The sequence below is a fragment of the Drosophila simulans genome, chromosome X, assembly GCF_016746395.2.
Source record: "Drosophila simulans strain w501 chromosome X, Prin_Dsim_3.1, whole genome shotgun sequence".
Lineage (NCBI taxonomy): Eukaryota > Metazoa > Arthropoda > Insecta > Diptera > Drosophilidae > Drosophila > Drosophila simulans.
This window is the reverse complement of record NC_052525.2, coordinates 4353524-4373401: the sequence shown is the minus strand read 5'-3', so window position 1 is coordinate 4373401 and position 19878 is coordinate 4353524. Positions and strand designations below refer to the sequence as shown.

At 45.6% G+C, this 19878-nt stretch overlaps 2 protein-coding genes across 2 annotated transcripts; both read left to right on the top strand.

The window, feature by feature from the left end:
- The first annotated feature begins 203 nt into the window (after positions 1 to 203).
- On the top strand, positions 204 to 7129 carry LOC6725119. Its single transcript, XM_016172980.3, has 3 exons — positions 204 to 2065; positions 3224 to 3671; positions 3736 to 7129. Exons 1-3 carry the CDS (start codon positions 994 to 996, stop codon positions 6488 to 6490), a joined length of 4275 nt encoding a protein of 1424 aa, XP_016038093.1. The 5' UTR covers positions 204 to 993; the 3' UTR covers positions 6491 to 7129.
- A 367-nt stretch (positions 7130 to 7496) lies between these two features.
- Positions 7497 to 19740, top strand: LOC6725118 (fizzy-related protein homolog). Its single transcript, XM_016172982.3, has 5 exons — positions 7497 to 7834; positions 10452 to 10772; positions 12441 to 12693; positions 17933 to 18166; positions 18232 to 19740. The coding sequence occupies exons 2-5, from the start codon at positions 10651 to 10653 to the stop codon at positions 19057 to 19059; spliced, it is 1437 nt and encodes a 478-aa protein (XP_016038092.1). The 5' UTR covers positions 7497 to 7834; positions 10452 to 10650; the 3' UTR covers positions 19060 to 19740.
- The last annotated feature ends 138 nt before the right edge of the window (positions 19741 to 19878 follow it).

Below are 19878 nucleotides of genomic sequence, written 5' to 3'. Positions count from 1 at the left end.
AATAATATATAATACGTAAGATATCTAACCCTACCATTTATCATTATGGAGTCGAGACTTTGCTTGTTAAACTAATTGCTTTCCAATGTTAGAACAAATTTTATTTGCCAGATAAAACTATTTACCTTATAACAAGTGTATACATTACTAAAAACTTAAAAATAATGCATTTGACACATTCATCGATATCAGCCCCGCCTCGTTGTTATCGATTGGTGTGCTGCCAGCATTATACATCGTCTATGGAGCGTGGTGTTTTCGACCTACTTTCACAACGGTCACACGCTTTCTATTTGATTTTTTTTTCAACATAATTTTTGTTAAACAATTTACTGTGAATTTTGTTGTGTGTGTGGATGTGGACGTGCTGACAGCCAAAAAATTAAAATAAAAAAAATAGTAAAGTGTTCGGAAGTCGAGAGCAGAATCGAACGGCAAAAAATGCTGGCGAACAACAAATCATCAAGGTAAAACTGCGCGCCTTGGTCATTAGGTCTTTCGTCGAGGATAAAAGACCAATGTTTTTTAAAACTATTGCTGAAAGCAACAGCAGAAATTACAATCTACTTCTAAATCCTCGATTTGGTGCAAAATAAAGGAAATTCATCGGTTTTTGGCGGCCAATTGCAAACACAAAACACTAAATACGCTAGATGGAGCACTCACACACTCAAGCTCGTTGGCGAACGTAAATTATATACAGCACATAGATAGTCGTCTCGCTTGCACTGCCCGCCACAGCGAGGGCTGCGAGAGCGAGAGCGGGAGAGAGAAAGGCCTGAGTCGCTTTTTCTTCTTGTACCTTATATATATTTTATTGTTTTTTGTGTTGTGTTGCGTTGTACGTGTGTGTGAGAGTGCCAAATGTCAACGGAAATTACAACACTGCGAGACGGTGAAGACTAAAAGGCGGAAGAAGAAGAAGCACCAGCAAGCAGCATAAACAAAACTCGGGGGAAAACCACAAAAAATAACAGAGGGAGAAGCAGGAAGATGTTGCCCGCCAATAACAGGAGTAGCACCAGCACCCATACCAATACAAATGCCAACACAATCATCGCCACTACCAATACCACCAACAGATGCCTCATCAATTCGGCCATCGAAAAAACGGTAGTCCGTTTGCGTGAAACGGCAGCGAACAGCGGTACTTTCCAGGACTCAGATGAGTCGTCCGTGGAATTTGATATTATTAACTATTATGGGGACGACGGCGGCACAACTCCAACTCCAGCTCCAGCCACAGCCACAGCCTCCGTTACTCCTCGACAGCAGTTCTCCTCTTCTCGCCACGGCGGCAGCAGCAGCGGCAATAACAACAATAACAGTGCATGCCATCCAGCACTGGATGCCAGCAGTGATGTTGTTGTTGTTGAACCGGCTGCGGTAGGAGTCGCACAGGAGAAAGAGAAAGAGCCGGGGCAGAAGCCAGAGAGGAGCAGCATTCCCATTCCCGACCTGGAGTTCACCGAGATGGAAGCATATGCCGAGGAAATAGTCGTCGATGTGGAGGTGGGATCACCAGCCAAGCCTTTAAATCCAAAGAAACAACGTTTAAACTCAGCAACAACCACAACCATAAACCGCTCGCGGGGCGGCGGAGCGGCACAGAGTCGATTGCGCCGGTCGGCGGCCATCGTTCCACCGCGATCGATTCCAGACAGCTGTGCCGGCAGCCATTCCAATTCGAGCAGCAGTTCCAACAGTAATTCCAGTTCCAGCTCCGCCACTGGAAGTAGCGCATCCACCGGCAATCCGTCGCCGTGCTCCTCCCTGGGCGTCAATATGCGCGTAACTGGACAATGCTGCCAGGGAGGCCGCAAATACATGGAGGATCAGTTCTCGGTGGCCTACCAGGAATCACCGATCACCCACGAACTGGAATACGCATTTTTTGGCATCTACGACGGACACGGCGGTCCCGAGGCCGCCCTCTTCGCCAAGGAGCACCTTATGCTCGAGATCGTCAAGCAGAAGCAGTTCTGGTCAGATCAGGATGAGGATGTCCTGCGGGCCATACGCGAGGGATACATCGCCACACATTTCGCCATGTGGCGGGAACAAGGTGAGCACGAAATAGCTGGGAAACTTAGCCATCTCAAAGTTGAGGCAACCAAAAGAAGGCATAAGTCAGTTGGCATAAAGATTTTAAATCATACGAAAAAAAGAGAATATAATATAGTTGTATTTGTATTTGTATTTCTGCCTTCTCTCATGCATTTTCATATCCAAATTGTTGCCAATGCCAAGCGACCGTTAGAGATGCGCGAAAACTGAATTAACTGTCAGTTGGCGGTTTCAAACCGCGTAAGTCCCCGTTGTCAGGGTTGCCGTTTCGCCCCCCCACATAAAAAAAAAGTTGCCTCAAGTCCCGAGCTGCTCCCTGGGGTCTCCCATCTCTAGGTAATTATGCAACCGTGTGTGGCGATGACTCAACCATCGCTCAATTGCTCATCTCTATTGTCAGCCCACACCAAAAAGATACAAGTACAGCAGCAGATACAGATACAAATGCACACACACACTTAGTTATCGCGAGTGGAATATTCCACGGACTTGCCATATGGCTGTACTCTCGCCAAGCATGGCAACCCCGCCGTGAGTTAGAGCGGGTCGACCGTATGGCGGCGCGGCCCACCAAGGCGTTTCGAAATGCGAGAACGAAAGAGATGCAGCGAGTGGGAGAGCGAGAGGTGGCAAAAGAGAAAAGAAAATAAATGTGTGCCCATTTCCTATTCGCATAACAAAAACAAAGTACACAGAAATTCAAGGGATGCCAGAAACGCAGATACACGTTTGTAGGTGTGTATCTGTGTGGGAAATATCAATACCTCGTTTCGATATTCCGAAATATTCAGTTTAGCGCCAAAAATCCAGGGGCCTTGGAAAATGATTTTTTCAACTGCTTTCATCATGTAAAGTCGCTGTTTAAATGCTATTACTCATTGCCTGATTAAATATAAGTAGAAATTATCTTTAGTTGTTTGGGAAAATCCCGAACTTTAAAGCGATTTGGGATTGTTTTTGTCCTTACCCTACGTATTGTTTATAATTTCATGAAGTAATTTAGGTTTTCTGTTAGATTAATAGGCCAATGCAAATTTTATGACTTATCATACAACCATTTTTTTGTTTAAGCTGAATTCATATTTGATAACGTATAAGTTAAGTTGGAATTATGGAAAATCCTAAAATCTGGTATTATCCTTTCCCAACCCCGCAGAGAAATGGCCACGCACTGCCAATGGGCACCTGAGCACCGCCGGCACCACCGCCACAGTGGCCTTCATGCGTCGCGAGAAGATCTACATTGGTCATGTGGGTGATTCTGGGATCGTTTTGGGTTACCAGAACAAGGGAGAACGCAACTGGCGTGCTCGTCCACTGACCACGGACCACAAGCCGGAGTCACTGGCAGAGAAGACGAGAATCCAGCGTTCCGGTGGCAATGTTGCCATCAAATCGGGAGTTCCGCGAGTGGTGTGGAACCGACCCAGGGACCCAATGCATCGCGGTCCCATTCGCCGCAGAACTCTGGTAGATGAAATACCCTTTTTGGCGGTGGCTCGTTCCCTGGGCGATCTCTGGAGCTACAATTCCCGCTTCAAGGAGTTCGTTGTGAGTCCCGATCCGGATGTCAAAGTGGTTAAGATCAATCCCAGTACCTTTAGGTAAGTGATTCTGATAAAATAGCTACACCGCTGGACATCTTAATATTGAATAATTTGCCTGCAGATGCTTAATCTTCGGCACCGATGGCCTCTGGAATGTGGTGACCGCCCAGGAGGCGGTGGACAGTGTGCGCAAGGAGCATCTAATCGGCGAGATACTCAACGAGCAGGACGTCATGAATCCCAGCAAGGCGCTGGTGGATCAGGCCCTCAAAACCTGGGCCGCCAAAAAGATGCGTGCGGACAACACGTCCGTTGTGACTGTGATACTAACACCAGCGGCCCGCAATAACTCGCCCACGACGCCAACACGTTCCCCATCCGCGATGGCACGCGACACCGATCTGGAGGTGGAGCTACTGCTGGAGGAGGACGACGAGGAGCTGCCGACACTGGATGTGGAGAACAACTACCCCGACTTTCTCATCGAGGAGCATGAGTATGTGCTGGACCAGCCGTACAGTGCCTTGGCCAAGCGGCATTCGCCTCCGGAAGCCTTCCGCCACTTCGACTACTTCGATGTGGACGAGGACGAGCTGGATGAAGATGACGAAACGGTGGAAGAAGAAGAGGATGAGGAGGAGGAGGAGGAAATCAAATCGATGGGAATTCTGCAGCAAAGTTTGTTCAACCACAGAAAAGCGTGGCGCAAGTCAACCATCAACAATTCCTGGAGTGGCGTCACCGAACCGGAGCCCGATCCCGAACCAGATCGAATGGATGTCTTAACATTGGACATGTACTCTCACACCAGCATTGACAAGTGCACCAATTATGGTAGCAGCATAGCCCAGTCCGTAATAGATCCTGCGGAGGCGGCTGAAAATCGTGAGCTGAATGAGTTGGAGCAGCATCTGGAGAGTAGCTACAGTTTCGCCGAGTCGTACAACTCCCTGTTGAACGAGCAGGAGGAGCAGGAGGCACGCTCGCGTTCAGCAGCAGCAGCAGCCGCCGCCGCCGCAGAAGCAGCAGCAGTAGCAGAACAACAAACCACTGTCCATTCCGCATCCGTTGTGCTGGACCGCAGCATGTTGGAGATCATCCAGGAGCAGCAGCACTATCAGCAGCAAGAGGGCTATTCGCTGACCCAACTAGAGACCAGGCGTGAAAGGGAGCGGCTGACTGAATCGTGGCCACAGCAGCCAGCGGAGCTGCTCGAGCTGGATGCTCTACTGCAGCAGGAGCGTGCCGAGGAGGAGCAGGTAGCCCTGGAGCGGCAGCAGCAGCGCGAACAGCAAATGGAGCAAATGGAGGTGGAGGCCATTAGTAGTTCGGGACAGCACGAGTTTGCTTTCCCAGTGACCACCGCCACCGCCAGCGAGTGGTGTGCTACTCTACATGAAGACGAGGAGGAGTCGGATTCCACAGTAATAGAGATAGAAATGCAACCCGAACAAGAGTTGCAGGACAATGAAGTGAGCTCCACGTTGCCCGCCACACCCACTCATGTGGAGCCTGACCAGATTGTGGACAAGATGGAGCCCATGAAAGTCCCGGAGCTGATCATCGCGGTAGAAAAACCTCCACCCAAGCAGGAGAAGAAGCTGCCGAAGAAGCAAGACACCAAACCGGTTGCCGTGCTAGATGCAGTGGCCGAGATGCCCAAAGAGGATGTGAATGCCGTACACTACATATTCCAGCGCATCAAAAAGGTTCAGGAATCTGAGGCCACGCCCGTAGCCGTGGCGAATTCCACGATGGCTGACCCCCTGCCCGCCGAATCTGGTGGACTGGGCGGATCTATGACCGCGCCTCGAATCCGACGCTATCGCAACGTGCCCAACGAGAACCATCAGCACATGCAGACGCGTCGTCGCCAGATCTTCAAGCATGGCAAGCCCAAGTCCTTCATACAATCCAGTGCTGCGGCGATTGTGGCCTATGGAGACAGCAGTGAAACGGTCGGAGGAACAGCCGGAGCATCTGGCACACCGGCAGCTGGGCGTGTAGGCGGCGGCGGCGGACGATCGGCCAGTGGTGGGAGCAGTCCTGCGGCGGCAGCCAATAGTCGGCGGAGCGTCAATGTGGTGGCCAATGCGAGTGGAAACAGCGCTGGCAATGTTGTGCCCAGCAGCAGTTCCATGATGATGACCCGCCGCAGCCACACCTTGACGGCCAGCGGTGGTGTGAATAAAAGGCAGCTGCGCAGCAGTCTCTGCACCTTGGGCCTGGGTGTGGGTGTCGGTGTCGGTCTGGGCCGGGACCTGGACATGACCAAGCGCACGCTAAGGACAAGGAATGTACCCACTTTGTCGGGCGGTTCAGCCCCGCCCCCTAGCAATTCGTCGCCAGCCAGCGGAGGCAGCAGTCCAGCCGTCTTCACCCGCCCAGCCAGTCCGGTCATCACGTCCAGGGGAAACGGATCGCGTACTCCCGGCACACCAGCCAGGCGCCTTAAACGCAGTCACGAGGATCGAGAGCAAAGAATGAGCTTGCGCCGGAGCACACTGAGTGGCAGTGCCAGCGGCAGTGCTGTATCGTCCCCGAATCCGAAATCAAGTCGCCTGCAAGCCTGCAATGGAGCCATCTCTGCGCGTCCGCCGCCCTCGCCGAAGAAACTGAATGCAGCCGTGCCCACGTTGGCAATTGGAACGCGCGCATATACGGCGGCCTTGGCGGCGGCGGCGGATCACCTGAACAAGCGGTGGTCGTTGCGCAGCAGCAGTGGCAACTCTGGCAATCTGATACCCGCCATCAGTTGCTACAGTGACAGGAGCAGGGCGGCGGGATCAGGGGGAGCACCGGGATCTGGAGGCGGGGCAGCGGGACCACCAGGAGCATCTTTGGCCGCATCCACAGTCGGCACGCGAAGGCGCTAGGCTAGATTGTAACGAAACATGCGAGCAACTTGCAAGTACAAATCCTAAGCAACGGAAAATTTTAGATCCTAGTACTACTTTACTGAACGCTAAATTGTATAATTTAACCAATTTTGTATGTGCACACACACACACACATCGGACAACTCTTTTAAATGTATATATAAAAAGCTGTATAAGCCTCATAAAAAAATATATATTGATATATATACATTTATACCTACGCCTAAGCAGTAAAACAAATGCATAGTGTAGCTATAAGTCAGAGTTAGTAAATAGCAAAAAGTACATAGGAATATATATATAGATATATATATTTTTTGTATCGCCCCAAGTAAGAAGTTCTCCAACATCCGAAAGTTTTCCTCAACATAAATATTCTCTTTTTTAACCCAATCGATTCGTTCAGTGTACGGCAGACTGGAAAGTATTTATCTCGTCTCTTGTGTTTAACTGTTTTAGGCTATGTTGGCTAAGATAGTTGATAAGTTAGGCTAACACGAGAGAAGCTAATATCTTTAGGTTTATCTTTTAATTTTTTTTGTTCTTCGCTTGTAAGATGTTCACCACTTGCGTTTGCAAGTCATTTTCATGTCATCCCGAAATATTTTCAATTGAAATACATCTATTTTTACATAATTCTATGGGTTTTTCGAATTTCATTCAATTTACAATGTGGATTTTTATAAACAAATTTAATTTTAAAGTAAGACATTTTTTCAAGTGTCGATAATTATGGTTGACCATAATTGATATAGCATGGTCACACTGGCAAGGATTGCTATAAAGTTAATTAACTGTTTTGCGTCCTAAGTAAATGCAACAAAAGCTGAAAACAGAGAGTGTCTTGTTCCACCTATTGGATGAATGTTTGTCAATAAATAAAGACAAATTTTTAGCAATTTATTCTAACATTTAAACCTAACGGCTATGCTCAGCTGATGTGCTATAAATACGGTATATTAGTGTGACACTCAGTATTTTCCATCGAAGTAGGCCCGCATTATGCTTGGTATGCTTTAGTCATTTCACAAACGGTAACACTTTAGCTTGTTTGCTTGAAAAATCGTAACTTTTTTTTGTTGTAATGAAGGAAGCAGCACGGGCAGTAGACCAACTCGAAATCGCGCATTGCCAACACAAAACGTATCAGCCCGTGTAATAACAGAAGAAACCCCGAGCCGCAACAACAACCCCCGAAAAGCGGTATTTGTAAGAGTTTTCCCAAAGTGGCAGCGGCAATTACACGGCGAGAAACGAGTTCGCGTCGCGTCCAGCTGTTCGAAAATCAAAATTAACCGTTTTTAGCGCGTGAAACTAGAGGTTTAGAACCGTGTTCAAAATGTAAGTGCCCCAGAAAAGCCGTAAATTACGGAAAAACTAAAGCTGTGGAAAGTGGTAGTCTAGTCTGCTTGTGTGCGTGTGTGTGTGCGCTTTGCGTCGGTGTGTCTTAACAGTTATGTCTGGCATAGATAACCGTCTTTTTCTCCCCTCCCTCTCTCCTACACTCAACTCCTTTTCAATTTTCCATCGCTAGCTGTACATTGTGTGCGAGTGGGATGCAGCATTACGGAGAGTCGAACGATCTCACCCTCTCCCGCATCCGCTCTCTCTCTTCTGCTCCTCTCCTTGTCTGCCTAATAGGAAAAGCAATAACAATAGAAAAAACCACAACATATTTGATTGCAAATTGCCAAGTTAAATATTGAAACGCAGTGTTTTTTTTTGCGATTTGGATGCCATGTCCTTGACATAAATGCAGTTTTTTCATCGTGTTGTGTTTTTTTCTTTTTGTTTCGTTACGGCCATCGATTATTCCCGTGCAGTTGCCCTTCCATGTGGGGGTTGCTTTTGTTGTTGTCTGTGGTCCGTTATCATTCCAGCTTTAATGTGGCATGATAAGGAGGTGAAGTTTAAAAATCTGAAACGCACCGAGGTGCAGACGTAAATAACCACATCCCCCGGATTTTATTTCTTATCGCCCGCTGCGGTTTTCGATTTCTCGATTCTTGTATTTATAGAGCCTGGAATTTCCTTGGCATTTTCTTCTCCCACAGAGCGCTCTTTATCTCTATCTGCCTGCCCCCCTCCATTCATCCAGCTCACCCATTCCAGTTGACCTTCCACTTCCAATCGCTCCTTGGAAGTCATGCACTAAAAATAGTACGAACACATGCACGAAACATAAACAGATTGTCTTAGATCACAGACAGCGTGAAAGGAACAACAATAGCAGGCCAAGTTCATTGTCCTTGATCACTGACATAGAGAGAGAGAGCGAGAGCGGGGGGAGTACGGATGCGAGAGAGGGTAGGAGTCGTGGAAAGTGACGTGTCACCTTCCATCAAATGCACTGTGTGGGTGCGACAGAGAGGGGGCGAACGGGTTCAGTTGCCCTGGAAAAGGGGGTGGCATCACCGCAACAACCCCATAAAATATCATTTTTAATTTGGCTACGAGCATGTATCTTACAATTCCAACTTTTCAAAGTAACTAGCTTTCAAAGATCAATCAAACCTACGAATCCCTCCAAACTCAAATATTATTCATTGATAATGTAAAAGAACCCAACAGATCAACCAATCAATTGTAATGCGATTACGTATTGTTTACGGAGGGCTTTCCAATGTATGTATTTCGAAACCTCCCCCGGGGGGAATTACTGGAATGCTTCCTCTTTTTATTTGCACTAGCCCAACTTTCACACGGGCCCCCCAATATGATGGAGAAACGAAACCGTACCCCTATTTATTCGAACCTTATCGCAGTTGGCTTCATTTTACGGTTATCGTCGCAAGTCGGCGTCTTGTACTTTGCTCCTGGGACTTGGACTTGGGCTTGAGTCATGGATTTCAGCAGGGTAGATATTTTTGGAAGGTAACGTTTACTTGGCATCGGCAATCGGAGTTATCAGCGTTCTGCGTTCCGAGTACCTGCCGAGGGCGGTACCTGCGAGTCAATATCAATAGCTTTGGTCTTATCTGCATTCGAGGCCGGGAAACGACGGCGTGGCGAAGCCACAACAGGGTTTTTACTTTCCAGGCGGATCAGTAACCTGTCGACTGTTGTCATTCCTGCCCGTCTATAGTGTTCAGCTCCTCAAGTTTCACATATATATATATTTTGTAAAGCAAAAGAACGGCTATAAAAGTGCAATAGAAAAACGAAAGAAAAAAAAAGCTGTAGTTCAATTCACCCCGACGCGGAAGTGTTTTGACTGAGTGAGTTTTCCGCTTCTGGTTACGCTGCTGGGCATCCATGGGTTCTTGAAGAAAAACACCTCTTCCCAAAAGGGAAAACTTGCAGCGCCGCCGCAAACAAGCAACACTTAACGCCCATAAATTAATTACAGCCAGGCACGCTAGGAATATAAATGTGAAAAAAAATATCTAGGAAAAGCGACTAGATCGCTGGGGCGGAGCTAATTAGCGGCGAATAGAGCCGATCATATTTCATATTTTGACCAAGAGTTGGCCACAAAATGCTGGTAGAGCTCCACCAAAAGTTGATACATTTGAAGTGTTTCAATGGCTAACTTAGGGAGATCGCAGCCAATAGCTTCGTTTTCGTTAGCTTCTTCGGTATGCAGAACGCCACCGAGGGTAGATACATCCAAAATACATGACAGCCCACCCGCTGCCTCTTCCCATCGTAGCCGGCTTGTATTCTATTCTGAGCCGTGATTGATACGCCCCCAAAACGAAATGGGTGCGAAAAAGACTGGGGGAAATAGAAAGGCAATTGTCGGGTTGATTAGCCAGGCCCAAAGCCCAAAGCCAAAAGGCCAGATTCAATTCCAGACGTTGATTAATGGCTTTTGGGGCCACCAAAATGTCGCTGTAGTCAGTCGAAAAACAGCGCAAATAAATTACAATTTTATTCAAATTCGAAAACAACACCGCAATACATAGAGCAACCATTCTAATTAATTATTTTTATCTGCTTTTTTTCTCTCTTGCAGCCATCCTACATAAATTGTGTCTGTATATATATACACATATATATATATATTTTTTACGCCACGCAAACCAGACTTTTTAAGTTTTAAATTAAAACTAAAGACTTATTATTTTTTTTTGAGTGTTATTTTTTTTTTTTGCAAGTTTTGTTTGGTTGAATTTGAGTCTGTGTTGAGTTTTTGCCAGTCGAAGGCGCCTAAGATGTTTAGTCCCGAGTACGAGAAGCGCATCCTGAAGCACTACAGTCCTGTGGCCCGGAATCTGTTCGACAACTTCGAGTTGTCCACCACGCCCACATCTCTCGACCGCTTCATACCCTGCAGGTGAGTTGGTTTCCACAGATCACAATTATAGGATTTTCCACTTGCGACACGTTGATGGCTACTGTAACTTTGTTTGTTTGGGTGCATTGAACTCTGCACGAGCCGTTATTTTTTTTATTCTTAGTTTTTTTTTTTTTTTTTTTTTTTTTTTTTTTTTTTTTTGGTACGTCATCTCTTCCGCTGGCGAGCAAAGAACGAACCGCAACGGTTACAAGTCGGCAACCTATGAATTTCCCGCCTGGCTGGGCCTCGTTCAGGTAACGGTGCTCCCATGTCCGCCGGCGGGCAGAAGTAGCAACAAACAAATAAAAAAAAGTGTAGCAACAAGCAAACAAACAAACAAAGTGTAGCAACAAACAATTTACATGATATTATAATAGTGGAAAAGCTTGATAGGATAGACTATTTTAGCTGCATTTCATTTTCAAATCTATTCATATCTGAAATATCTGAATTATTTTTTAAACTAATTTAGAATAAGTGTAATGATGACGAAATAACTTGCGTATTTCTGCTTCATTCGCTAATGAGTTCCGCGTAGAAATCAAACACGAAATGAGTTCAAGAAGCGAAAAGGCGACATTGCCAAGACTTTACCAAAAACTTCATGGGAAAACGGGGAAATCTGAACTCTTGTGTGGCAACATGGGTTCAACGACAAGGCCCAAACCAAACTCTCAGACGTGAGAGTTCAGCGCCGACGAGTCGAGAAGAGTTGGTCGGAAACAGAAAGATGGCGAAACACAATCGTCGAGTTGGTCATTATTTTCAGCGTTGAAACTTAATTAGTTTCCGGTTAGAGGTGGCATATATATATATATATTTTTTTTTAGCATTACCCACCTTCTGATTGAATTGTCATTCGTTGCGCCTGCATTTCGTATGTGGATATTTTTCATCGCTCAAATTGCGTCCCCCATCCGTTTATGAAATTTGATTTATTCGAGGTGGAAGTGAGCGCTTCAAATGCGTTTGCCAGATATAATCATTAAAAAAGGGGTAAAGTCGTGGGGTTGGGGGCCTTTGTCAAATGACACGCAGCGAAAACAGCCAACGCCTATTGCATTCGTAAACAGTTTTTCGCAGTGCAGTGCATTCTCAGTTCTCACACTTGGGCAAATCTCATGGCGAATGAATATTGTATATTTAGTTGTTGTTTCTCGCAAATTTTTTGCACAATTCGACCGTCAATAATTTTTTTGCACGTTGCACACGTTTTTTATGTTTTTAATGGGTAGAAATAATAACAATTGTTTTGGCGGAAAGGGGGTTGGGTGGGTTGGGGGGAAAATGCCAGACGATATGGCTAAATTGAATTTGAACGCGTTTGCATAAATTTATTTAGTCTGCGTTCTGTGTGCCCTCCCGTGATTCCATTGTGGATTTTTGATATAAATTATTTATGTAAGGCTAAGTACATTTTGATGTACACATCAACCTTTTTTCCCATTGCTGCAACGAAGCGAACTCTTTAAGTAAATAAAAAGTTGAGAAACCGAGTGTAATGGTATTCATAGGTTGAAAATGATGCAGCCAATAAATCATAGAAAACGTAGTGCTTAAACTTGCACTAGGGTAATATAGCAATTTTCCTCTTCTAGCCTTAATTAATGAATGGCATTTTCATCGCATTAACATTTCCGTGCTTCCTATCTTTTCCGCCTGCAGAGCGTACAACAACTGGCAGACGAACTTCGCGTCGATCAACAAGTCCAATGACAACTCGCCGCAGACGAGCAAGAAGCAGCGGGACTGCGGGGAAACGGCACGCGATAGTCTCGCCTACTCCTGCCTCCTGAAGAACGAGCTCCTCGGATCGGCGATCGACGACGTGAAGACCGCCGGCGAGGAGCGGAATGAGAATGCCTACACGCCGGCCGCGAAGCGGAGTCTCTTCAAGTACCAGTCACCCACCAAGCAGGTGAGTTTCTTCCATTAGCATTTTGTGTTTCCAGTTCCAGGGGGATTTTCTTTTTTTTTTTTAATATATATGCTAAGCGTTTACACTGGGAGAGAGAATATCGGAATTATCGGAATTTTAGTTATCGAAGATTATTTCTTTTATTTAATATATATGCTAAGCGTTTACACTGGGAGAGAGAATATCGGAATTATCGGAATTTTAATTATCGAAGATTACGATTGTGCACAAGTTGGACAAGTTCGATCGAAAATATCGATAGGCAAAACGTTTCAATATTCACACAGCAGAAAGCGTTTTCTTTTGTCAAACTGCACTTGATTTCTCAACGAATTCTTGTGCCAGGAATGCTCCAAGCTGAAAGGTCAGCGAATTTGACTTTCGATTGAGGTTTCGCATGGCATTGTGTGCTGCAGAATGCATTTAATTGAATTTGCAGTCGGTGTTAATTGAGTTTTTCTTCTGCTGCTCGAAATGAAAAAGCAGCGATATCAAATGGAAAGTTGAATAAACCGCAAGAGCAACGAATCGTGGGAATTTGATTTCTATGCCTTTATACTCCATCTTCTCGTAACATTAGTTATGATATTTGTACATATGTACATGTGTCTCTTCCACCCATTGTTGATTGTCTGCTGAAAACGTCTGACGTTTTCCCGACCGGGAAAACAACTGGCCGGCATTCAAGACTGGCCGCGTCGAGTCGAGTCTCTGTCTATCTAACCGTCTATCTATTGATCGATGGAAACCGGTTTCTGTGAAAAGTCTTTGCTTTGGTCTAAGGAGAAAAGTTGCCACGACCAAAACTCGAGGTGAACACACTCTTCTGGACGCCCATGTGCGCCGCGTGATGATGGCCAACGTGTTCGTAGATCCAGATCCCAACGTCCATAAAAGGCAGCACATCCCATCTCTCATCCCGTCCATCGCCATGTAATTGTATTCGAATGTGTATGGCTGGTGGACGACTGATTGCTCAAGTGTTTGGTCAAAAAGTGAAATAGATGGGAAAACCAGAAACCGAAGCAGAAACAACAATCGAAACAGAAAAACGAAATGTGTGGAGCGGGTAACTATGGCCACTTGTCATTAGATGCGTGGCATCGCCGGTGATCTTCCACATCACCACTATCGCCATCGCCATCGTAATTATTATTATTGCGGACCTGACATATTTGCCCGCTTATCAGATTTATGTTGCCTCAATTGCCAACTCCAAAATAAATAAAGAGGTACGTGTGGGGCACGTCCGCTGACCGTCGTCGTCGTCGTCGTTGGCCCTTCTCGACTTTGTTGAATATTTTGCTTTGACTGATTTTTGACAGTTGACACGTTGCCGCAGCAGCAGAAGCGGTTGAAAAATCATCGGCAGCCACGAAAAAAAAAAAAAAATAACAAAGCCGAATTCCCTCCGTTCGAAACAAATAAGTGAGCAATACACGCACTCACTTTAGATAATGAAAAGTAGTCAAATATTCGAATACTCTTTGCTTTGGATGCTGTGTAGATTGATTGCTTGCTATTTGCTTGTGATTAGATTTGACAGCAAGATGAAATAGCAGACTTTCAGATTAATCGTGTTTGGGATTTTTCTCATGGAATACTCATAGTATAGAGTATCTAAAGATAGCTACATTTTGCACATACCCAATCGCAGAGTGTGTGGTTAATGGAAAGAAAGAAACGCAACTTGAAGTGGTCGAGAGACCGGAGTGTAGAATTCTTCATCTTCAACTACTACTTCAGTGGTCTAAAACGGCACTTGAGTCAATATAACTGAGATTTCTGTGTGCCCATTTGGGCCGTAGTTTGGCCATTTCAGCGATGGCAAGAGGGAAAAAGTCACTTGGGTCCACTTTGTATTTCGGATATTTGAATTGTTTTACTTTTTTTTTATTTTTTTTTTAATTTTTTTTTTTTTTTTGGTTGATTAATAGGGAGCACAGCGAGTTGATTTCTTTTCGGCCTAATGGATTTGCCAACTGTCGAGTGCTTTTGGTTTGATTTTGATTTTGAGTAACTCTGCAATTACTCAGTCACAAATCAAGCGGCCATTCATCCTCATCACGCCTACGCAATTAACGCGCCACGCCCACTTCCCATGTAGCCCTTATATTTTCATACGCCCCTGTGGTCACAACAAACGATATGTAATTCAATTATGTGCGGTCGCAAACTTATTGTCATAAATAATGTGGTTTCTACAGTAGTTTCTCGTTGTCCAGCAGACACCCAAAAAATATATGGTCTCAACACATTTTTCGACGTTTGCCATTGTTTCGATTGAAAGAAAAGATGGGGGATTGGTCGTGAATTGATTGACGAGTGGCTGGATTATGCTGGAATTCTTTCCAGCTAGCTGCCAATGAATGAAATGGTGGGGGATCATTGTTAGGCAGAGCAGGTAGTACTCCCTTTTGATTAAATCGGATATGGTATCGGATATATATGCTATCAAAGATAGTTAAGCTTGTTAGATACTCCATATTCGTGCTGCTTTTTGGTATCTCGTTGTGCTTATAAATAGGTTTAGTTATTAATAAGTTAAAGCTACACTTCGTGCACCTGTTGATGGCTTCTTCTTCACTTTTTGCTCCATGTCTGGCCATTTCGAATAGCCATTAAGTTGGGGCATTATAGGCAGACGACTACTAATGCCAGCGGAAAGCAGCGAATTCCCATCTTTTATAGTTCGCCTTTGTTGTCTCTGCGTTTTATTGTTATAATAATTATTAATTTATGCAGCAGACATTTGCATTAACATCGCATTAGCGATGACTATTTTCGTGGCAGCGTGATTAAGTTGGTCCGAACCGATCCGAGATACGAAACGATCGCCGCGACAGGTTCAACATTACCATTAAACATGGGTTAAATACCCACCGCTCCCCCCTCACCCCGCTGCTTAACCCTTTGCGACCGCCACTTCTTTTTGGAATCACGCTTTTGAATTCCCCCTCTCCAGCTCGTTTTCTTCGTCGTTTATTTTTTTCTGTTCTCGCTGCTGGTTGGTTGTTTATTTGTTTAATTTATAAGCCTGCCTCCAAGCGCCGCCCACAGACCAGAAATAAAGAAAAAAAAAAAATATATATATATATATATATACCAAAAAGCCAAGATCCAACAAATGCCGGCCGGCAAGCTGATTTTTTTCCTACTCATTTGTTGGTTAGCAGCTCAGCTCGCATTTGTGTCTTTTGTTTGGTGTTTGCTGGGCGGCATGAATGAATGCTGTTTGTTTTCTGCCACTGTGACATGCCGTTTTGTACCAGACTGTACTGCAATTAACAGAGCTCTCTTAATTGAATAAAGCAATTAGCTTGAAGCAACACTACAAATTGTATACATAGTAATAAGAGTAATAATAATAGTAAGTAAATAGTTATAAATAGGCATAGCCGCAAGGTTGAAACAAGATGGGCTCACTGTGCGATTTTAATCGGCTACAAGTTGTCGGATTTCCTTTTGCCATTTGTCAGTGGGCTTTACTGCCACTTGCCCCCGCCCCCCCGGGCCAGCGGTATCCCCCCGCCGATCGACAAACTTTAAGCGTTTTAGCAATTGAATTTCTAATAGGCTTTACCACCACGTCGTGGTTTTTGTTTCTTCACTCTGCATGGCATCGAAAAACATTTAAATTTAATGGCAGTTGCTTGTACGCTTTATAGAGTGAGAGAAAAAAAACCATTAAATGGCTTCTCTGGGCTGTGATATAATTTTTAATTCTTTCCAAAGTGTAAAGTGACCATTAGAAGAGCACGCAAAAGCCCCCATATGGAGGCGAACTGCGGTTCCAAGTTCTGTAATTAAGTTCGGTATATCTCATCTCGTTTTTCGTTGGCGAGCGGGCAACTTCACTCTGTTGTTAATTGAATTAAATTTTAATTTGCTCAACGAATTAGCAGGAGAACATGGCAGGCGGCATGACGTCAAGTGGATTTTTCGGGTCAGGTCAAAGCACCTCAACCCCATCTACCCCAATATGTATGTGCAATATGTGTGTTCACTTTATCTGGGGCGCTCTGTTTGCCGGGATGTTTGCCCCCTTTATCGGTATCGCGAAACGAGAACCTGACCAAACCCATAATGACAAATGGTGTTCCAAAGACCGCGTGTCATAACAATGAATGTATCAGGAACAGCGAAATGCGAAATGAGTCGGGCTTGAAATACATACATATATCTTGCACATATATAGTGGTTAGTAATTCTCAATAAATCCCATGAGTGCTTAACTATTAGTCAGCCCTAAAACTAAACTTGGCTGTCCTAATCATTAGTGCTTATGCCAATTCATATCCCAGCATCAACATTTCCGCAGTTTTATCGCAGTGTTAAATTTTCGAAGCAATGCACAAGCGATTAGCTAAGTTAGTAATCATGCGGAAAGACCACCGCCAGTCAGCATTCTTCAATCTATTTTCATGAATTAAAAACGAATGTGGATACTTGGAATGTATTCCGGCGAAAGAAGCTCTTCTCCTGACCCATTTTCCATTTCCATTTAATTAACATTGCTATCTGAAACTTTGTCTTACTATTTTCCATCTTGCAATGCGTTGGCACGCACAATTCCGTTGGGTTTTGAGTCTATCTATCTATCTATCTATCTACCGTCGACTCACGCATTTCGTACATATGTAATTCCATTGCGTAAGAGGGGGCGCAGGGGGGGCGTGGCCGTCGGAGGTCCGATGTCTATGACTACTGGCCCTTCACGCATACGCTTAACACACTTCTCTGCCCGCATTTTCTATGCAAACAAAAGCCGGAGAGCAGAGCTCCCAGCGAAGCGGAATGCGTGCCAAATGCGAATTGTAAGGCGGATACACGGAGCGAAAAACATGTGAACTTTGAATTGAAAATCTTATAGAAGAAGTATCTTCACTTCTATCGGTCATAGAAATGGGTTTGTTAAGCGGTAGTGTGTCTTTTTTTCTGTGTGTGTTTGCTCATGGAACAAGGTGAGGGTGAGTGGTGGGCAGGGCGGAGCAGCATATGACCAGGGGGCAGAGATTGCGACGCGGTCGCAGCTCTTAGCACGATGGCGTTAATTGCTGAACGCCAAGTACGCGGGCCGCAAACAAAGCGAACTCCAATGCTATTCCCGCACAGAGACCACAATTGAGACACATTCGCCGTTTGGCAATTTCTTGCTCGGCTGGAGCAACTGGAACGCCTGCAATTAGCATCCAATCCGTTTGCATTCCACTAACTCCGTTTTCATCTTCGCTTGCAGGACTACAATGGCGAGTGTCCGTACTCGTTGTCACCCGTCAGCGCCAAAAGCCAGAAGCTGTTGCGATCGCCGCGCAAGGCCACGCGCAAGATCTCTCGCATTCCCTTCAAGGTGCTGGACGCGCCCGAGTTGCAGGACGACTTCTATCTGAACCTGGTCGACTGGTCGTCGCAGAACGTGCTGGCGGTGGGCCTGGGCAGCTGTGTCTATCTGTGGAGCGCGTGCACCAGTCAGGTGAGTCTTGGTAAATGCCTGCACTTTAGGTTCACAAACTAATCAAATGTTTTTTCGATCGATAGGTTACCCGCCTGTGTGATCTCAGTCCGGATGCGAATACGGTGACCTCGGTGTCGTGGAACGAGCGTGGCAACACCGTGGCCGTGGGCACACATCACGGCTACGTGACCGTCTGGGATGTGGCGGCCAACAAGCAGATCAACAAACTGAACGGCCATTCGGCGCGTGTGGGCGCCTTGGCCTGGAACAGTGACATCCTGTCGAGCGGGTCGCGAGACCGTTGGATCATACAGCGGGACACGAGAACGCCGCAGCTGCAATCGGAGCGCCGCTTGGCCGGACATCGGCAGGAGGTGTGCGGACTGAAATGGTCGCCGGATAATCAATACTTGGCCAGCGGCGGCAACGATAATCGGCTGTATGTGTGGAACCAGCATTCCGTGAATCCCGTGCAATCATACACGGAGCATATGGCGGCTGTGAAGGCGATCGCGTGGTCGCCGCATCACCACGGACTCCTGGCCAGCGGCGGCGGAACGGCTGATCGGTGTATCCGATTCTGGAACACGCTGACGGGCCAGCCCATGCAGTGCGTGGACACGGGCTCGCAAGTGTGCAATCTGGCCTGGTCCAAGCACTCCTCGGAGCTGGTCTCCACGCACGGCTACTCGCAGAACCAGATCCTCGTGTGGAAGTATCCCTCCCTGACGCAAGTGGCCAAGCTGACGGGCCATTCGTACCGCGTGCTCTACCTGGCGCTGAGTCCCGATGGCGAGGCTATTGTTACGGGCGCCGGCGACGAGACGCTGCGGTTTTGGAACGTATTCAGCAAGGCGCGCAGTCAGAAGGAGAACAAGTCCGTGCTGAATCTGTTTGCCAACATCAGATAAGGACAATAATCCAAGCGAGCGAAGACTGAGCGAGCGCCAAAGGCAAACACAACACAACACAAAACAAAGCAAAGTAAATAAAATGGATACTTGAAACCGAAAAACAAAGCCAACCAACCAATCAGCAAACCTAGCTGAAACTAACAAACTAATCGAGCCTATATTCTATATATATACAAACGATTCTTATTCAGCAGTCGTTTGTAAATTGTTGTGACCCCACAGCAGCAATAGAGTAAATAAATTTAAGTTAAGCAATCTGTATAGAACGGTAATTAGCAACATTTACGTAGGTAAACACATGCAATTTATGAAGGAATAATAACATCAAGAGAGATGGCTGAAACAAGAACTGAAAATGAAACTAAGTCTATGGAAATTGTAAGTAATTGGCAAATCAACAAGACCACACTAACACACTATCTTTAGTCGACATCTTTTGTTGCTGCTTTTTTAAATGTATTTTTTTGTGGTACATCTACACTACACCTAAGAGAATTGGATACCTACATATACATTTAAACGTTTATACATATATATTTTTTTTGCTAGCCTCTAAGTAACTAACTTTATTTCAAGCAAACATTTATACACATATTTCGCTCACCAGAAACACTCATACACCCGAACACACAATGTATATTAAATAAACTTATACAATTTCAAAATGTGCCCCAAAAAGTATGCTTGTTTTTTTGTTGCAAGTAGTGGCCTAGTGGAGTTTGAAACCACACGAAACGGTTAAGCGGCTTTTGTGGCTTAGCGGGGGCTCAATCCGCAAAGCTGCGAGCTTTTGTCTGCCACCTGTCTGCGAAAAGC